The sequence below is a fragment of the Corvus hawaiiensis genome, chromosome 7, assembly GCF_020740725.1.
Source record: "Corvus hawaiiensis isolate bCorHaw1 chromosome 7, bCorHaw1.pri.cur, whole genome shotgun sequence".
NCBI lineage: Eukaryota > Metazoa > Chordata > Aves > Passeriformes > Corvidae > Corvus > Corvus hawaiiensis.
Window position 1 is genome coordinate 4,767,317 of NC_063219.1, and position 21,098 is coordinate 4,788,414.

General features: G+C 40.7%; 2 protein-coding genes across 6 annotated transcripts in view; one reads left to right on the top strand and one right to left on the bottom strand.

Moving 5' to 3' along the window:
• LOC125328865 overlaps positions 1-21,098 on the bottom strand; it is a 43,863-nt gene that overhangs the window by 17,987 nt on the left and 4,778 nt on the right. The gene's annotated exons all lie outside the window — the stretch shown is intronic.
• Positions 454-18,799, top strand: MYL1 (myosin light chain 1). Of its 3 annotated transcripts, XM_048310047.1 has the most exons (8): positions 10,378-10,440; positions 11,203-11,227; positions 11,477-11,504; positions 14,633-14,776; positions 16,398-16,571; positions 17,095-17,172; positions 17,649-17,691; positions 18,480-18,799. In XM_048310047.1, the coding sequence occupies exons 2-7, from the start codon at positions 11,216-11,218 to the stop codon at positions 17,675-17,677; spliced, it is 465 nt and encodes a 154-aa protein (XP_048166004.1). In that variant the 5' UTR covers positions 10,378-10,440; positions 11,203-11,215; the 3' UTR covers positions 17,678-17,691; positions 18,480-18,799. The 3 variants fall into 3 exon arrangements, with proteins under 3 accessions (XP_048166003.1, XP_048166005.1, XP_048166004.1); XM_048310046.1 differs by lacking the exons at positions 10,378-10,440; positions 11,203-11,227 and adding an exon at positions 454-742; XM_048310048.1 differs by lacking the exon at positions 11,477-11,504 and having other exon boundaries at positions 10,357-10,440.

Here is a 21,098-nt window from a genome sequence, read left to right on the forward strand (position 1 = left end):
AGAGAGAGAGGCAAATGGGGTTGCAAAATTATGATTCCCCCCAGCCACGAAAGTCAAAATTACTATTTGAAACTGAATCCTCCTGGAGTACTACACAGGCATGGAGGAAAAGGGGCCAGGAGGGAAGGAAAGAAAGAAGATTTATTACTTAAGCAGAACTAAAATTCTGATGAGGAAAAGGACCATTCAATCCATGCCCAAATTTCAGATCAACGGCAGATATGAAACTGGGCTTGTTATATTTCCCTCTCCTTTGCATGCTTAAAAAAGACAGGCGAGGTGGATTGGGTTTTAAAGGGGAAAAAAGTCCCTTGATCTCATAAAGCCCTGAACTCTTATATTCCATTTATAGCTCTAGCTAGAATGACATCCCCCTTGATTATCAGGCTGTCCAATCCAGCTGCATGTGTCAGGGCTGTATGAGGCACTAAGTGAAATATATATATGCCCTTACAGAGTTTAACACATCGGATCCTCCTCCAGGGCACAGGCTGTGGCTCATTCTGACCATTGCTCCTCTCCCAGGAATCACTTGTTAAGTGGTTTTTGTTTGTTTGTTTGTTTTTTTAACTTTTTTTTGAGGGGCACTTTTACTTTCCAGTTTAAGCAACACAAAATGGCACCAAAGAAGGACGTAAAGAAACCAGCAGCAGCTGCAGCACCAGCGCCTGCGCCAGCACCAGCACCAGCCCCTGCGCCAGCCAAGCCCAAAGAACCCGCCATCGACCTCAAGAGCATCAAGGTAAATGTGTGTGTGCTGATCACAGGCCCACAGGGGAAAGGCAGTAGAGTCCTGGGTAAGAGTTGCAGTGAAGTGTTGCATGTGTTTGGTTCTGGTTTGGAGACTGCAAGGAAATGAATGAGTAACCTCAGCTGATAGATTTGCTGACGTGTCTGAGATTTTAACTATTTTAGTAGCTTTAGAGTGTAAGGCATGGTGCATGATTTAACACAGGAGTGAAGCCTGGGGATGTCAAAAGTATGTTGGAGTGTGGACCTCAGACATTTTACCCAATTGGTACCAGTCTCACTTGTTTGGTAAAGATAAATTTTAAAAAAATGACACAAAAACAACAACAACAAACAAAACAAAAAAAAAAAAAAAGAAAAAAAACCACCTAAAGTAGGTACATGAGGACAGGAAAGTGGTTACTGAAACTTGAAATACAATGTTTTCTCATAGCGCTGTACTAAAACCAATCTCTTATAGTTTAAAATTCTTTTCCAAATTTTTGAACCACCTGATGACGCTTTGGTCATGTGCTTTGAGATCAATATGACTTAACGTTTAAAAGAAACAAAACAAAACAGTTTAAAACAGAGAGATTTGGCAGTTTTTCCTATTTTTTTTTCATTTGCACTGTACAACAAACACTGGTGAGACCACGAGCAAGAAAGCCACGGATGGAAACATTTCAAGTGATTTCTTCTCACCCTTACATGTTTGATCACAATTTGCTGCAAATTGAAAGCAACAAAGAGAAAGAGTCTTTTGGACGTTTCCGTCTGACTGCACTGCCATTTGTTCTCATAATGTCTTTAGATTTTGCATGTCAACCAACATCACTCACTGTTGCCCTGACCCTTCAAAGAAAACTCCTCCATTTCGGGAGATTCTTTTCTTAGGAAAGAGGAGAGGGAGGCTAAGCAGTTAAGAGATGAAGAGACAGACTAGTTTCTCTTGAGTAGCACTATAAATAGTTATTCTGCACCTACCTGACAAGCTGATTGGTCCCAGGACCAATTCGCTGAATTCTACATAAAGAATCATGCCTATTATGGGTAAAAGAAGGACAAAAACTATTAATAGGACCTATACATGATGAATTGTATTTCAGATACCTTAATATATATAGTATCAAGATGTTAAGCCATTTAGTGAAACTTCTCCAAGTTTACTTTAATTTTACCAATCAGTAGTCAGTATTTTTCTAAAAGAATATGTATCTTCTCATAAGACTGAAGCTGAAGCCATTGAAAAGAGGAAAAAAAAAGACATTTTGAAATACTTAGAATTTTGAAGAGTACATGAAAAACCCACTAGTTTTGAGCATACTGTCTGAAAATTAGATTAGGCCTCACATTGCACTAGATGATAGGAGCCAAGCTAAATTTCCTGCTAAATAACTTAATGGGATTTGATAGCTTTCTATGTCCAGTTAACCAGGAGAAAATAGAATTTTGAGCTCCATTGAACCTAGCTAATCTATCTTCATATAAATAATAATATATTACCAGCTAAAAAATGTCAGATTGCACTCTGAGGCATCTTTGCAGTTCACTTCTTTACCCAAATGAAATAGCAGCAAGAAATACACACTGGTAGAACAGAGAAAACTCTCCAGGTTTTGTCATATTCAGACTGATAGAAGAACATGGAATTTAGGGAGACTTTCTTTTGAAAGATATCAGGCAAAATATTTTCTTCTGGGTCCCAACCAGCCCCCATGGGTTGTTACCCCTTTTCACATTTTGAGAGTTCAGGCAGTGAAGGGACACAATTTCATGTTATAAGTAATTTGCCTAGGATATGTGGCAGAGTCAGGAATCAAAGTTTTTGGAGTCTTAGCCAAGTCCCTCAATTATTTCTCAGTCCTTCCATTCAGCCACCAAAGTCTCAGCATGATAAAAGGTACAGCACCATTTCCAGCAAAACTTTGGAACAAGAGAGTACTTAAAACTAAGCTTTTGACTGGGACTGAATGAACAGTCCTGACCTGGGGCTCTTTGCAGTGATTTACCAGACATGGAGACAAAACCCACATCACTTTAAAGAAGGGGATCAATTGGGCTATGCTTCACTCCTCAGGGAATTAGCAGCCATGCCAGAGGTTGCTACTCAGGAGAGGTGACTGGGAATGTCAGGCTACAGTGCCAGGATGATTAGGGGAGCCACACAGCAGGTAAACACACAGAGAGGATTTGTTAGCTTTTATAAAGACACATCCAAGCCCCTTGTTACAGCTGGGGTGGGTAAGGGTAGAGTTGCCTAACCAGGGCTTACAGCTTACATTTGGCTGTGTACTTCATTCTCAGTTGGCATCAGAAGTCATAATAGTCTCCAAAACAAATATGGTGGTTTACAAACACAAGTAGTGATTCTCTTGGTGGTACCTCCCCACTCAGATGCCCTTCTTGGCCTATCTCCAGGGAATCTGGTTTTCTGAACTTTTTGGGATACACGTTTTGCAACTTTGGCACTTTTTTCCTCCTTTCTTAGGAGGACTCAAGCTAGGTTTGTCTATCACCATCAGAAGCTGTGATTAAGTTGCAACAGGCCATTCATTCTTTTCTGTTCTTTATCCATCTCTTGAAATTAAGCCAATTAGAGCAAATATGTGGTGATTTGCTAGTGTCAACAGCATCTTATACAAGATGTTCTATTTTTGAGCAACATCTATGGAATATAAAACTGAGTGACAGGAACCCAACTGGTAGACTCAAATCTCTAAACTCAGCCCTTTTACGGCTCAGTTTGGGTTACAGCATAACAACCATAGGAAGAGAGTCAAGGCAGAGACGAAGAACTTGGTTTTAAATGGAAATGTGAAGACCTATTTCCCTCTACTCAGGGAACACCATAAAAACTCAATCTGCTTTGCACAAGCCTTTCCAGACCAAATGTATATTTCCAATTTTCTTTATTACTAACACGTCTTGGATTTGCATAGGCACAAAAGTTAAAGATTAAATAATAGCTGAGAAGAGAACAGGGCAATGGATGCAGCTGAGAGCCACCAATGGGAACCAACCATGACTAAAATCAAAATGACCATAGAGATAATTTTCTTAAGAGACCCCCAAGAATTCTGCAGTTAAAACTGTGGCCCAGTACACCCCTAAAAAGACAGTTTATCTGTTTTATCAACCTTCTTCTCCCATACAAGCTTGAGTGAGAAGGAATGTTTAAGTGATGGAAAACACTACTGTGGGTCTATGTCTGCAACAACTGGAATGAAACATGAATGATGCAGATGTCCCATGCTTGGCTTAGCAACTGAGGCAGTGGGAAATGGATAAACTTCCCATTGCGCAAATCTGTATAACTTAGTCCCTATTACCAACAAGAAAAGCATATTGGTTTCCTAGTGGAAATCTAGGAGTCCTTCCCACCACAAGTAACCAGCCCTTGGACAGAGCCCAGGCTCGTAAAATCAACTAGGATGCAAATGCTGAAGATGGTGAGTGCAGTGCTTCGCAGGCTTCTGCTCTGCAGATGGTGATCTGAATGTGTAGCGCCCTGATCTGGTGTCACGTTAGGTCCTTTGCTTCAAGGATACAGCTGAGTATCCTCGCTTGAGCAGAGACAGAGATTGGACAAGTGTCCACAGTGGAAGTGAGGTTCAGGGGTACACAAGGTTTCCTATGCTGGTGTTTTTAAGACTGAAATCCCAGGACATCAATTATACCATGCCCAACTGCAGATAAGCCACCCAAATGTTTAGGAGAAATATAATTAAAAGCTACCAACTAGTAAAGGCTTGCTAAAATCTTGTGTAACTGTGTGATGCATGATGACAATGCCTGTTGCATGGAAGCAAGCCTGTGATTGCTTTTAACTGAAGAGCTCTAAGGGCAGTAAAAAGTATTTCTCCAAGTGTCGTTATTTCTTGTTACATTCCCTACTTGAGTAGATCATCTCTGAACAGACATTGCTTTGGATATAACCAGAGAGAGATAAACTCACTAAAATGCACTGACAGAAAACTCCTGGGCTGGAGGGCAAGCAGCACTGCAAATGTCAGCTGAAGCACTCGGAGAGCTGTTGTGCTGCAGACAAACTCCACATGAAGCTGTGGAGTGAGAGCAGGAATGTCAACGGTAGCTTTGCTCAGAAGCGCTATGGGGTTTTTTAGGAAACAGCAGGTTTTTACTTGAAAATTTTGGATCAGGTCTTCAAATTATGCCTGATCTAGCTCCAGCTATGACTCCAGAAGGATTCCCTAGGACTGGTGATCTGTTGGACAAGGTCACCAGTCCCAAGTGTCCGTACAGGTAGGAAGGGGACAAGCGTCAATATAAATTCAGTCTTAAGAAATGTAAAAGTGCCTCTCTGATGCCATCCAGACCAGCTTCCTGCTACTGCTTTGACCCGTGACACAACACCACCCAGGATCCAGCCCGGAACAGCCCCAGCCACAGCCCTCGCCTCTCTGAACCTCGCCACTGACATGTCACAACTCATGCTGCTGACAAACACAGGACAGGCAAGGCATGGCATAAAAGCGTCACAGGACAGGCAACTTGGACAACAGATTGCTGCACACCAAGACATCCCCTTGGGACACTGTTGGAAACGACACACAAAAAACCACAGCTTAGTTTTGTTTACAAAGTTTTCAGAAGAACTTTGCCTCCTTTTCTTCCTAAACTGCTGCTAAGCAAGGAGTCCCTCAAAAGTAGAGAGTACCCACACATATTAGTAGAAATTTTTCCTTAATGTTGCTAACCAGAAAAATTTTTTGAAAAATAATGATTTTTTTCTTTAAACAAGATCCATCCTTAGTAATTCACAGCTTTAGCAGCATTTAAAAAAGAATACCTATAGCCTTTGGAGGCTCTGGTGAATGGCAAACCTTGGTAGAAACAGCGGAATTTAAAGCAAATTACACAAAATATAACATTTTAAGAGTGCACAGGGTAACTCCAAGTGTTAACAGGAGTTACGTGGCAGAGCTTTACTCCCATCAAACAACCCCACAATATTTCTAAAATACTGTTTTAAGCCCCCTCAGAGCACAGAGACATTGTAAAACATAGTAACAAGATATTTGAGTTAATCTTACATAAAGCAAGAAGGTGACAAATTTAGCCAATGACAAGCAGAGAAAGAAGTTGTCTGTAAGGAGATATGAAACAAGCAACCTGGAAATTTGCCCTTGTTTCACTAAGGCTTTATTACATCTTATACCCACTGCCAAGAAGCACTTTCAACTGACTAGTTTACCACAGAGCACTTAAATGTCAAGTAGCAAGGGTTTAAATTACGTTAACACTCTAACAGTGCCGCTGGGAGGCATGTTAAAACAAGAAGTCCCTGCAAAAGCAGGGCTCCAGAGCCTCATATCTTGTGTATCCCCTTGATTATACACATTCAAGCACAAAAGCAATTAGAAAAGGAACATGTTTACAAATGAGTACTGCTGAAGGCACTTTCCCCCTGAAGCTAATGAAATGTGTTTAAAAGGATATGATCAACAGTGCAGCTAGAGTGCATATCACACCCAGATATTTCAGAAGGGCACATTAATTAAACGTCAAGGCGCATCCAAACGTTTTTGTACAGCTGCAAAGCAATTGTGAAGTTACAAGTTTTAAAAATCTGTAAACTGGAAAGTTACACAAAATGTTTAGGAAAAAAGTCAAATTAATCTGCAGTCAAGTCATTTAAACTCAGAGATATTTTTTAATTATTATTTCAAACCTCATAGTATCACACATGCAATTTTCTCTCCTGTATTAATGGTGGTTGTTTTTATTCGTTCTGCAATTGTATTTCTAGGCAGCTCTGTTCTCAAAACAGACCTCAGTTTCTCAAAAGCTCTTCTGCTAAAGTTTCTCTGCCTCACATGACAGGAATCTAAATCCATCAGGCTGTTAATTCTTACTTAAATGAGAAGCAGCCTCTCTAAAACCTATGGCATTGATTGCACAAGTTACGTAACTGAGGCAAGGGACGGGAAAAGGACAACCTGCTTCTCAGAGGGGTTTGGAAGCTGTGTAATCCTGCACTCAGTGATCTCTACTAGAAAAGATGTGCAGCTGTATTAATCAAGGAGCAGACATTAACGGTGAGCAGGTATCATACTGTAGACACAATCCTAGCTTAACTTCATTAAAAAAAAAAAAAAAAAGAAAAAATTCCTCTAGTCCTCATAGAAGGCTAAATATACAAGAGTATTATAGGAGACTCAAATTTTATCCTCTCTGATTTTCCAAGATATCTGATTTGTTTTAACCTCTTTTAAAGGCAGTGCCTTGAAATATCTGATGACTCTTTAATAAACTCCTCAGATGACTCACTTCTTGTCATTCATCCAAAAGGTAACAAGCAGATGGAGCAGCTTAATGCTTTAACTCTCAGCAGCACCCTTTCCCAGGGCTTTTCATCCTGTCCAGACCTTTCCTGAGTTACAGTGAGCAGAAGGCAGCTTCCCCTCAGCACAGCTGTACTCACTCCCAGTACCCACCAGCCTAAAGAGGTGAGCACAGCATCATACTGTAACGCTTGGGGCCCTAAGGCACATAAACCAGTGATTTTTGGGAAATCAGGAACTTCGTTAATAATTTGGAAATAAGGATTTGTGTGGATTGGGTCTCTGTTTAGCTGGTGATAAAGAGTTACATACAACCCCATCCACCCCACCCAATAACTGGGACCTAGTCAAAATGCCTCTAGCAACAGAATTACTAGAAGGTGGACACAGATAATGCAAGGAACAAAGCAAAAAAAACCCAAACTCAAAACACACCACCTTTTTCTTTGGCACAGATAGCCTTCTGTATAATAACTCTGCCCATAAATAAGGGCTATATGAAGTTAGAAAAATCCAAGGCGTTCTGGTCTTTCCCAGGTGTTTCAGTTGCTTCAACCTTTCATTCTTTTTGCTAGGGGTCAGGCATTCAATTTTTGTTTAACTGGACTCCCTGAAATATCAAAATCATCCCTAAAGCCTCAAGACTCACAGTGTCCTCTGACAATGCAGAGAACACTGCCAAGATCAGAACAAAGACCAGATCACTGCAAAATATTTCTTTGTCCCTTTTGAATTTTCTGAAAGCTCCTTGTAGAATCAGAAATCTCACCTTTAATTTCTTTTAAGGAATATTTGACATATTTTTCATCTAGGCCATTTTGTAGGGGCCCTTACTGAAAGCAAGTACACCTTAACCCCCCAACAGACCTATTGTCTTAGAGCAGGGCTGTTCTTAATTTAAGTGAATGCAACATGTCCATGCTAGAATATTCCTCCCCAGTAAAATCTTAGTGAGATTTTATTCAAGGATCAGTACTAAAATGAAGGGCTGATATGGTGCACTTTTTTTTCCTCATCTGAAATCTGAGACAAAGTCTTATATGGTCAAAAGATAATTAGATTATGTGTAGACCCCTCTCGATTGATAGATATTTGATAGCCCATTTAATCCAGATGAGTAATCCAGGTACCTGTTTTCTATGCCCAAGACAAATGCACTCCAATTATTTTTTGCCTGGCATCTTTTGGGATGAGCTTTGTTGTAGCCAAACATAAAACTTATCTGCTCAAGAAAATGAGTCTAAGTTTTCCCTAAAACAAAAAAGAAACAAACAAAAAAACAAACAAACAAAAAATTCAGATCTGTTTTCAGGGGAACACTTTCCAGTTGCCAGCACTGCAGAGCAAGATGGTGAGGGCAGAAGGAAAATTCCACAAAAAGCAACATTCTACATTGACCCAGACACCATTTCAGCTCTGCCAAAGTCTTTGAAAGCTCATCTATTAATTCATGGGGAGTGATGGCAAAGATCTCGATGACCTTTCTCACGTGCCCAATTTCCAGCCCCAGCCAGTGTGAATCAGGAGCTCTGCACTGTGCTAAACCTATGTCAGCAAACCCAGTGCAAAAACACCAGTCCCTTTTCTATGCAGCTGCACCTGATTGTGGCTACACCATCAGGAACACATCCCTGTTCCCACAGGCTAATAGATTACAAATAGCAAAAGAAACACCAAAACCCAACAACAAACCAATCAACCAAAAGCAAAGGATTGTCAGTGAAGCTTTTTTTCATACTCAGTATATTTCCAGGTATTTCTAAAAAAAGGCAAATAATTTGTTTGAACAGAGCTTTTTCCAGCTAAAATGGCAAGCTCAGAAAAATCTTCGCAGTTGCATCTTTATTTTTTTTAAATAGGAGGTAGGAGGTTAGTATCTCAAATATATTTAATTTGACTGTTCTGTTTAGAAACACCAGTAAAATTAAGTCAGCTTGAATTTGATTCTTTCATTCAGAGTCCTCAATATACTGAAATACACAATCACAAAGGTTATGCTTCTCTTCAGGGTAACGAAGTAAGCTACAGGAGAAAGTTTTTCTCACTAATCACATCTCATCTTTAGAAAACCAGGAGCAGTGACTGCTTAACAGAGGCAAGCAATAGAAGTCAAAAGGGGGGATTTGAGTTCAGAACTGAGAGTCTGTTGTTGTCACACAACTATTCCCACCCTGGTTTCATGACATTCTTGATCTGGTTGAGGCAACAGGGAAAGGAAGAAGCTTGGAGCAAATTTTGCTAATCCTGTACATGTCATAACATCCATTCAGATATTCAACCTGGTCTTGGGGGATGCTACATGGTGGGCCTAGGTCTTTTCTAGTAAAAAAGCTGCAGCCTCTACCTCCTGTTCCCTATCTGTAGGCCCACCATGACCACCCTAAAACCCAAAAAGTAAGTACCCCTTTCCCCACCATAAACAGTCATCCTTCCAGTTCACAAAGACTTTTGGGGTCCTTAGCTTCTATCACAGTTTCTCCTTTGCCTCAACCTCACAAACACCTGAGCAGCACCACTTCTGCACACACCTGTGAGCTCTAAACACAGCACCCTGGTGCCCTGCCTAACCCCAGCCCCAGAGGAAGAGTATCCTAGAGATCACAGGCTACCACGAATATAGATTTTCCACTGCCCTGCAGGGTACATCTACACATTAGCCACTAACTTAATATAATTGGTTCCAAAATACACAGATAATTATTCCTTTCAAAATGTTAAAAATTTGGAAAACATGGTCAGTGCAGAGGAAGAGCTTCACAACAGGATACCACCTCTGTTGACAGATAACTTTTCTGCTCAGTGTCAACAACTCGATCCCCCTGAGCAGACAGGCAGCAGAACTACTCTTCTAATGTTGGGCACTGTATTATCCATGTAAGGGGTTGAGCAAAGCCCAGCAAAGATATGAGGACCATTCAGCTGCATCTCATACATCCTGCAAGCCATGTGTATAACCAGCCAGCTGGGCAAACATGTGACACTCCTCACCCTCAATGCTCCTTGCTCACTGACTCTACAGCTTATCGAAGAAATAGAATCCTTCCCTATAAGGAAGTCTTGGTAGATCTGGACAAGGAATATCTCCTCCTGATGGTATGGACCCAGAAAGTGCTGACGTGAATCAAACTTACTGCTTGTCACTCCCTGCCCCTCTACAGCCTCCTAAAAATAGCCATCATAAGATGTCTATCAAGACATGGAGCCTCCTGTCACTTTGCCCTAAGAAAGCTAAAGAACTCGCCAAGGGGAGGGACCTCTTCCTTCTGACACCTAATCCAGGCAATGCCGTCATCACTACCGGATAAATAAGGGGAAGAAAGGCAAGAAAAGCAGGACCACTCTCAAGACCTCTCAGCTAATCCTTTCTGCCTTTCTGCTGCTCTGCATTTCCAACTCAATCATGGTGGGTGCACTGGAAAGCTAATGGTTAGCAGCCAGCCAGTGTATTTTACATAAGTAAATGGGGCTTCTTGCCCATGTTAGGTCTTGGGGGGTGGGGGAAGGACAGTCCAGAAGACAGTTTAGGTTTGCTTGGTTTTCCTGTCTAAACTTAAAGGACTATGCAAGGTTTTCCAGCTAGCCTCCAGTTCCGAACTAGGCAACAGTAGTGGTGCAGCTTCCACAGCTTCCAACAGAAGGGTTACAATTTCCTAACCTTTTTTTAATCAAATGCAACCACCTAAAGTGGTGAGGAAAAATTGTATTTTTATATAAGCAAATATCATAGATTAGTACTTTATGAAACAACGTACCATCAAAAACTAATTTGAGACATAAAGGGATTGATTTAATTTCTGTGTTAATGAAAAGAACCCTGCTTGTTTAAAAATATTACTTCAAATTGTATAACTAAAATGGATCTATGCTGAAACAGTAAATGGACCTGATGGTAATTAATGACTTCTTTGTTAGTTAAGAGACTTTCAATTTTTGTTGCTTCTTGCCATAGCTCTGGCTTTCCTTGCGACGTAGATTTTATTGAAAACTTTAAGAATAGACTTGCTGATGCGTTTTTACACAGGAAGTTGCTAGATTAGGTTGCTATGGCCTAACTACATTAGAGACAGAAGTGAAAGCACACAGGTACTTCGCGCTATTTACTTTCTCTCAGTGCATTTTCAGCAGTACTAGTTCTTTTTTCTCTCTCTTTTCTCCCCAACTGCAGTCCTTCTCTGCTGATGAAATCAATGGTAAGTGAAATCAAAGTTAAACTTTAACAGGGGGCAGGAGGGGGAACACAATGGCTACCAAATGCTAAATATTCACTAGCCTTAACAGCTCTTTTGCTATCTGCATTACTTCTGCACATTTTACAGGCCAAATTTTTGCTCTTTTGGAAGATGGCTCATGGATTGAGCTGGATGCTTTAGAAAACACACAGGTTGTCCCCCAGCCCCCCCTTCCTAAGCTATTTTTTGTGATTAATTTCCTTCCAACAGATCGAGTTCTCCAAGGAGCAACAGGATGGTAAGTTACAAGAGAGCTGATGTGTTTTACATGTATGTGGGTTCAGAAAAGAGCTACAGGCTCAGAAATTAAGTTTTATGAAACAATGAGCTAAGACTTCATCTGGTATAAATCACCACACTATTGACTTCAGAGCAGTGCTGATGACTTATGCTGAAGAAGAAGGTGACCGTAGATCTACGTGTAATTTATCTGGATGTTTGTTTACACGCTATCTGAACTGAGAAGTTTATACCATGGTACAAAGAGGAAATACACTGTCTCTACCTACTGAACATTTTTCAGTTGTGCTCCTGTTCTGGCTCTTCACAAGGATGCTGAATATAAGTCTTAAACTTGACCATCCCAGGGGAAATAGGCAGAAGGAGGACAAGAGGAGGAGGAAGTGGGTTGAAAATTTGACTTAGCTGCAGTGACTTTGCACTCTCACGTGAACAGAAGAAGCAAGAGTTCTACGTGTCAACTTCTGACAGGAGGTGTTGTGGAAGGGGAGGAACAAATGCTGTTTTACTGTAAAAATATTCTTTAAGCATGGAAATAGCCAGCAAATAAGTGACCTGTGTAAACTGCTGCTTACACAATGGTCTGGATATGCTGCAGTTCTTGAGCATCTCACTGTATTTTTTGATTCACAAGCAACTTGCAGCTTCCAAACTTTTTATTTCAATCTTCTAGAAAAATTCTGACATGAACAATAATTCTAACTGAAGCTCTGAAAATCTAATTTTAAGTGTTTCAAATAGCCTAAGAGATGCATTTGGGCTAGATTAAGTAACATCTAAAAATGTCAAAAAATCAGTAGCACATATATTAGACTGAAGAAAGTGTTTCGAAAAGAAGATACAAGGATTTCCTAGAAATTCAGAGGGAGTGGAATAGCTAGAAACAGGTCTTGAGAGAGTCTTAAACTTTGTGAACATGAGCCTATTCTCAGTTACATCATCAAAGCAATAAGGAGAGGTATAGTGCAGCAAGTGAGACTGGTAACAATTATCTTCTTGCAGTTCAGACTCTCTTGGTCACAAAAAAAGTCATTTGGACTCTTCCTTACTTTTTAATTCTGAAACTTTTACAAAAGGATTGGGAGGGTTCATGGAAAAATGTCCTCGATTCAAAGCTGCTGGCATGTATAATGAAGCAAAATATTTCTTACAGCTTCCCTACATATTTCAGATCATTCAGCTGCTGTAACATTGCAATGACTGAACCTAGCAGCAGAGAAATGGAAACTACTTGAGAGAGGGAGAATTTCCCTGGAGCAGAGATGGCTCACCCTCAGTAACTATTTCCATCGCACAGGTTGATGCACCAGCAGCTGTGTAGTACCATCCTCAGAAAGATTTTAAACATGCTTGCTCCAGCAGAGGTATAAATTAGGACTGGCTATTAAAAAAAAAAAATTGAAAATAAAAACCCCACAGCAAAGATATATTGCAGTGAAATGCACGCCTGAGAGACAAAAATAAATCAGTTCTTTTCTCCAAGCTGGAGAGCTGTGTTCAGAACCCAGTGAACATAAAACTTCATGGGGTTTACAAAATGCAGAAACTCTCCTGATGGCTTTGCTATTAGCACACTGGCATTGTTTTATACTTCTCTGCAGCTAAAGGTCATTGATTTAGCAGATGAAAGATTAGATCATATGGTAGAAATCACTACAGCTCCACTGATCTCAGCTTCTGGAGCTGATACCAGGAAGCTCTATACAAGTCCCGAAGGCCATGATTTCATACCCTGCAATAAAAACTGTAAAGAAAGAGAGTTAGCAGCAAAGGGTTATAGGTGTCTCACATCAGACAGTAAGAGGATTAGTTTCAGATGTATTAGATTACAGCCAAGCAGGCTGACACTCTGTATCAGCACTTTTACTGGGTGCCAGCAACAACTCCACCAGGATGGTACAAGGAAGACTAAAGCATAAACATAAATACCTCTGCATTACATGTTCCCAGCGCAAGATGAATGAAGACATGATCCGAAATGTGGCTTCTTACTCCTAAACCTGCCCCAAAGCAGAACGAACATTCCACAGGCTGCAAAACACAAAGCCTGTCTGGCTGCTGGATGTGCATCACAGCCAAGGAAAAGACATTTTACTTGGTTTACTTGGAGCTAAACCACAGCATCATCAGACACTGCAGTGCAGAAGAGATCAACAGCACAGTCCAAGATGCTTGTGGCATATGAAGTTCAAACATAGCTTTTTACCCACACAGTTGACCTTTGTCCCATCCTCTTTTTTTAAAGACACAGTTCTTTATTCAAAGACTCTAAAAAAGCCATGAAATATAGTAATATGATTGACACGGAACTTCACAACAGAAGATGAAGGCTGGCAGTGCAATGAAGGCAACTATCTGTGCTGATTTTTGTAGGAGAAATGCCTGTACCCAAAGGCCTTGTCCAACAAGAGGAAATAAGTGAACACTGATCACTTGGCAGCACTGAAGGAAGTGAAGTCTCAAAGTGAGAACACTGGAAATGCACAGGAAAAAGCACCACGAGTACTTCCACTGGAAAAGCAGAATATGCATTCATCTACAAGAAGCAGGGACACTACAAAGCACAGAAAAAAAGAGGGAACAAACATGTTTAGAAATCCCATTGTAAGGCAATTTTAAGGGAAAACAACAGTAAAAGCATTTGAAATCCACCTTCTAGTTTCCTATTAGCACTGTGCAGTTGAGATGCTGGGATTGCAGGCAGAACCCACTGAAGCAGGCAGAGGGTTTGCACTGCTAGGCACTTGACAGTCCCAGTTCTCTGGAGAGATAAGGTGGAGTGGATAACAACATTTTTACCATCTGCTGCTACATCATGTGAAGAAACCTGTTCCTGAACGACAATGTTGGTAGAGAACTTATCTTCCCCCTGTCCTTGAAATAGCTACAGGGTCAATCATAAAGCTATTGATGGTTATTAGAACCAGGAAAGATATGAAAGGTAGATATAAAAGTTTAAAAATCGTGAAACAGAAATGTCAGAGGGGAGGAGTTTTTCTTGGGACTGTGGGCCAAAAATTCCCCTGGCTGACTCCCCTGGAGTCAGTGGAACAGTGCCAGGAGACAACAGGCTCACATCTTTGTCAATAGGGAGCTGCCTGGCTCAATGTTGCTCTTCTCTTGCAGACTTCAAGGAGGCCTTCCTCCTCTTTGACAGGACTGGTGATGCCAAGATCACCCTCAGCCAGGTTGGCGATATCATCCGGGCACTGGGGCAGAACCCTACAAATGCAGAAATCAACAAAATCCTGGGAAACCCAAGCAAAGAGGGTAAGTGCCCTACAGTCTTTTGGGCCCTTCTTGAGACTGAGGAACAGAAATGAGGCAACACCAATAGTCACAGCAGGAGAGAGGGGAGCTCTTACTCTGATGGGGAGTGAGGGGGACTATGCAACAATACATGGTATTGCACTAATTTCTTTGGAAGAAAATGATGCTGACGGGGAATAGAGGAAAACTTTCTCCTTAGGACATAGGGAGTTCTCTGTAGGGACCATTTTGGTGTCAACTCAGTGTAGGCATAACACACACTCATTGTTGCTCACAGTCCATTAGTGCCCCAGCTTTTCCTTGGGGAGCTGTGAGTCCTTTTCTAACAGCTGATACTCAGCTCTTCAGGTCCTTCCAATGCAAGAATTTCTGCACAAGCCAAGACATGTCCCAGGACTGGAAACCCATCTGTATATTTCAGCTGACTGGAATGGTATTTCCAAAGCTCCTACAAACCTGGGCACACTGAGGCATATATTGGCCATTTATTATTGCAGCCCTTTTTTATTTCCTTTTCCTCCCTTTTAGAGATAAAAAGAAAGGATAAATAATGTAGTCCCCTCCTTTTATAAGGCTCTAGAAGCAGGTGATCCCTGATTTCAGTCATGCAGAACCATATTAAAATAAGCTAAATTATATTCACATCCTCTGGCCTGGTAAAGACAGCTCTGAGCAACAACTTAGAAATCTTTGGCACCAGCAGGAAGCATTGAGGACGAACACGGAGGTGAGATCATACCAGGACTTGAAGTGATTCCAGCAATAACTGACAGTAAATTTGATATAAGCTACATAGCAAAATAGGTTTTGTAACAACTGTATAATGAAAAATATCTGTCACATTTCCATCTATTATATTTTGCTACTGCCCAGATGAAGGCTGGCAATGGAAAGATCCAGGAAGAAGGAAGAAAGAATAGAAAGATTATTTTATTTGGCAGCCTTGATCAAAAAAAAACCAAAAACAAACCCCAAAACAAAGCAAAACGAGCAATAACTTTTGGTTCATGAGAGGAAAGGGGTTAGATGAACTAAGCTCAGGAGGTCTTAAACCTCCATTGTGAACATGCCCAAATTTACTATTGGCAACCCACCACACTGTACTTTCCTAGTTTTAATTCGTTTATTTTTTTGCTAATAAGCTCTGCCACCACATCAAAGAGACCCTGAAGAGGTCAGTAACATGTGAGCAACCTCAGGGGCTTGTCTAAATCACCACATCCCACTCTGGTTATCTTTTCCCCATTGCTGGGGCTCAAGATTTTTGTTTGACTGTATTCTGCAGTTCCCTCACTCTCAAAATCCTTTCACAGATTAACTCATAGAGCAAATTACATTTCTGAAAGAAAAATATAGCATGCACACAAGCATACAAAGCTATGTGAGAAGGATCCTGGAGCAAGGATGTGAAAAATCAGATGTATGTGAAAATTAACTCACAGGATAAGAGAATCCAGATTCTGCAAACGAACTGTCAACTTTTGAGGCAAAGACTAGAGTAAAGGCTAGAAAAAGCTGTGAAAATGAGGTAGGGGAGGCTCTCCCACATTTGAAGGCAAATATGTCTAAGGAATACACATACAAATGTCTAGCATGTAGCAACTGGTGTTTTTTCTCCCAGAGTTGAATGCCAAGAAGATTACTTTTGAAGAGTTCCTGCCCATGCTGCAAGCAGCTGCCAACAACAAGGAACAGGGCACCTTTGAAGACTTCGTTGAAGGTCTGCGTGTCTTTGACAAGGAGGGCAACGGCACAGTCATGGGTGCTGAGCTCCGTCATGTGCTGGCTACCCTGGGTAAGGGATCATCCTCTCTGCAAGCTCCTCAAACACTGCTGCTGTTTGAAGGCATGAGAGAGGGTGGGAAGGTAGTCCAAACAGTTCGAAGAAGCAGGAGGCTACCAAGTCAGACAAGACTCTGGGTTTCCTAACTGTGAATCCACAAAGAAAGCAAACAGAGCTTTGGGGTTTCTACTAAAGACCAAAGGAAAAGGCTAGGCTTATGACACCTAAATTCAGGCAAGATATTACGAGTGAGTGTTATTTGACGAATAGAGAGAAAAGTGTGTACATCTCAGCGACATAACACAAATGGACAAAAGTAGAGGATTTGCTGCATAGTTTCTTTACTCTGTGGGAATAACTAGAATCCCTATGCATATACGTCTCTGTCTTCTAAAGAAAGTTGAAATTAATTAAGTTCATGTTATATATAGGTGTTTTTTCACTGTCTCAGAAAATAAGGAAAGCCTTTGGAAAAGCTGTAGGTTTCAGCCTCAGTTCTGTGTGGAAGAATGAAACAAGCTCTGTCCACTCTCAGGTGAGAAGATGACAGAAGAAGAAGTAGACGAACTCATGAAAGGTCAGGAAGACTCAAATGGCTGCATCAACTACGAGGGTAGGTGCAAGAGTTCAACATCCACCCTACATTTCTCCTCTCTTACACTTTCATTACAGTGGGCTTTTAGCCTCTCAGGCATATCATGCAAAGTTCCAGCTGTGCTAGGTCAAAAGACTTATGTGTGAAAACGACCGTGGCAATATGCGTATCCTGCAGTCACACCATGCAAAAGACTCAATTCAGCCACAGCAGAGGAGGCTGTTTTGGTCAATACCAAATCTCTAGACTCTGACTTTATGTAGAGCAGTTGCAGTGATTGTATCCAATAGCTACTGTCTTATCACACTTCAGCAAGAAGAGAGCTTGATTTGTACAACATTAAACACTTAAAACTTCCTATCACCCTATCAGATCAAATCTGACCAGGTACACATTTTTAATGCCATCAGCTCATGAACAGCTGTTATTTTTAGTTATTTCCCAAGGTAACATTTGCTGCTCCTTCTAACTAGCGTATCTGTATTTTTCCACAGCATTTGTAAAGCACATCCTGTCTGTCTAAGAGGAATTCTCCAGGTACCAAATGCTATGTTGTTCTTATTTGCACGCTTAACTTCATCTGCTTGCTATGCTTAAAGGCTTCTACATACCCATGGCCAACAGAGGCTACAAAATCATGACACCAACATTTCCCCAACAATATGAAAATAATAAAATGAGACTTTTGTCCAAAAGCAAAGATAGCAGGAGTGAAGGTTCCTGGCTGTTGTTCACAGCCCTGTAACTCATCGTTGTTTAGTAGGTTTTTCAAACACAACGCAAATTGACAGCCTGAGACATTTATCCTACAAGCACAATTGAGATTTTTTTTTTTAACTGAAATCAAAGCAACACCTTCTAATAATTTGTAGATTTCTGTTAAGACAGAGTGGCCTGAATACTCATGTGAGCTACTGAGAACAGGTCTTCAAACAAAATAATCATCTGAAGAAGTATATTGTCACAGTCATGAACAATAGCCAAAAGAGGGCTTCAAAAGTATCCAGTTATTTAGCAAGTAGGGGAAAATAAAAAGAACAACCCCCCGCCCCCCACCCCCAACCTTTATATGCTAGTATTTTTCCCAGAGAAAGAAAAAAAAGAAAAACACAAAAAACAAACCCCGAAACAGCAGCTGTCTTTAAAATGCAAACAAACTATTGTGGGCTTATGTTAATTGTCAGTTATTCTATCCAAGGAAATAAAAATTCCCAACTGTAGGAAACAAACACCTCAAAACAGAAATCAAGGGCTCAGTTTGTCATTTTGCAAGTGTTTCTTCAGCCAACATCGACTTCAAATACAACTTTCCCATTCCTTCCCAGAACAAGCCAAATTCAGAAAGACCAGATGGCACTCAAGATTTGCCTGAAATTCTTCCTCAGTCTGTCACCATCAACATGGAAACTGCATAGAACCGGATGATATGACTCCAACCCCACCACTTTTTACCAGTACATCCATGTATCACCTTTGGGCCACTACACTTCCATTTAAAAAAACTGAGCTTTTACCAAAGCAAACCTCATGGAATAAACTCTTACCGTCCAGGGTCCATCCATCCCAGCCATCTCTTTCCATGTTATTTGCGTTGAAAATATGTAATTTCTTGGAAAAATAAAGCATCCATAAATCCTTGTGGTCACTTTGTGGCTATAAAGTCTTTTTTTCCCCCATCTGTTCAAACCCGCTCAAAGCACTATTCAGCAGTTAGTTCATTTTCCATTTTGTGGTATATTGCATACCACAAAATAAAGTTTTATAAAAGAAATACAAATACAGACATTTCCAGTAGGTCACTCTACTTGATCTGAATGAAAAATTCTTTGTTTGGGGTCTGGGAGGAGGAGTAATTAATTAGGGCACTACCACCAACATCAGCATTTACAACATTTTTGGGAGAAGAAGACCTGGTATCTGTTGTCAGAACACCTCCAAAGGTGGCAAGACCCAAAACCAGGCAGGGTGGCCCTGCTGCAGGGCACCTTGCAGAGCCACTTTTCCCAGCAAAATCTCCTCTGTACTGCTCAGTAGCAGCTAAACAGCATTGTTAGGAAAGAATCCTACCTGCTGTCTCTATTTACAGCTTTATGGACAACTAGAAAGAGCAATCAGAAGTTAGAGCCACCCTGAAATGCTCTGTAACTGGGAATAGACCCAGCCCCAGGCAAGAAGGGGCCAACTACCCCTTCTGCAGCAACAGCGGGAACAGTCATTGCTCAGGGAAGTATTGTTACATTCCTGCCCTTAAATGTAGCTCCTCTCTCTTCCTTAAGTGTTCACGAAACTGCCTTAATCCCCATCTGGGTATCAGCCTGTTCTATTAAAATTCTACCTTGCCTTATTGAGTTGCTATGCACAAAGTGACCATAATTCAAGTGCCAACAGGTGCAGAGTGGTGGCTGGCACCAGAATAAACCACAGCCATTCATACAACAGCTGCCTTTTTTCTGAGGCTTCCCAAAAAATCTCCCATTTAAATCCTCACCATGCTGGTACACAGGGCCAAATGAACCTGTGAACTATACCCTGCCCAGAGACTTATGCCAGCAGATAGTTTACAAAGGGTTGCAGTTGCTACACTCAAAATGCAAAGAACCCAGGGCAGAAGAAAGAAGAAAAAAGGAGTTATTAAACTTCATCCTAAAAGGGCAATTAAAAAAAAGTGCAGGTTACACAAGCAGACTCAAAGCACTGCTACACACCCTACTGCTCCTCAACATCCTGCCTATACACCCATGCTCCAGGCAGCTCCTCTTTCCAAGAAATTGTGGATCGCAGTTGTTGGGAAAGCAAAAAAACTGAAAACCAAACCAATATTCCATATATATATATATATATATATAGAGAGAGAGAGAGAGAGAGAGAGAGAGAAAAAGTGGCTGACAGCATATACATATGTATATGTATATGTATGTATATATGTATATGCTGTCAGCCTCTTTTTCACCCTTGTCAACGCTGCACTGATGTGTGGTCACAGAACTTGCCTAGTCCAAGGCTGGACACAGCCTAAAGGAAAGGTTGAATTTTCCATCACTTTTTTTTTTTTTTTTAATTTTATTTTATTTTATTTTTATTTTTATTGATTTCTAAAATATTTGGGACTCAAGCCTGGACAACTAACAAAGTGGGATGACTTCTCATCACTGTAGCAGACTGATTTTTAAGCTGGTTAGTTTTTAAAAACTCACATTCACATTTTTGTTTAAAACAAAATGACAGATTATGAGACATAACTAGGCTGAGGTCAAGCCTCAGAGTATTTCATAGAGCTGTGCAGGGAATGGATTTTTATACTATCCAAAGGTTTTAGTAATTTTTTAAAATTTCCGCCCTAAATTGAGACAAATACCTGAAAAAAATGTTCACATTCTCTTAAGATCTTAAATAACTCAGTCATTTATAAAGAATAGCAAATACTTTATATACTACTAGCCTCTTTCACCTAGTGACAGCTTCAACACAGGTTTTTATTTATCCATTTTGAAAATGAAGAAACAAGACGATTTGGAAACCTAATGATAAGGGGGGTTGGGGGCTTTTTTGAGAAACTCACAAAACTGTCTAAAAATCAGGTTTAATTTCATCAATAAATCCCACTGAAATGATACCCAATCTGAAAGCACAGTTTGGAAATGCATAAACAGCTTTGGTACCTCATCTGTAGGAGAGCAGAGAAAACTCCTATTTTACCTCAAAACCATTTAAAGGTTGAACTTTTTTCAACCTACTGCATCCATACTAGTAAAACAAGCATCACTCAGAGCTCTGATTTTGGGGAATGCACCTCACTAAAGGCTGCCTTCTCTTATATTTTGTGTTCACCTAAGGAAAGAAATACTCTGCACAACCAACTCCTCCAAGAGTGACCGAAGACCCCAGCAGGTGGGGAAGGAAAGCCAGCCTGCATCTGTTCAGGCTCTGAATAGAAAAAGTAATTC

Excerpts from the sequence above, each read along its gene's own strand:
- MYL1 (XM_048310046.1), top strand. The coding sequence starts at position 617 with ATGGCACCAAAGAAGGACGTAAAGAAACCAGCAGCAGCTGCAGCACCA. Across the intron at positions 743-11,476 it reads TCGACCTCAAGAGCATCAAG|ATCGAGTTCTCCAAGGAGCA; the intron begins GTAAATGTGTGT and ends TCCTTCCAACAG. Across the intron at positions 16,572-17,094 it reads TCATGTGCTGGCTACCCTGG|GTGAGAAGATGACAGAAGAA; the intron begins GTAAGGGATCAT and ends GTCCACTCTCAG.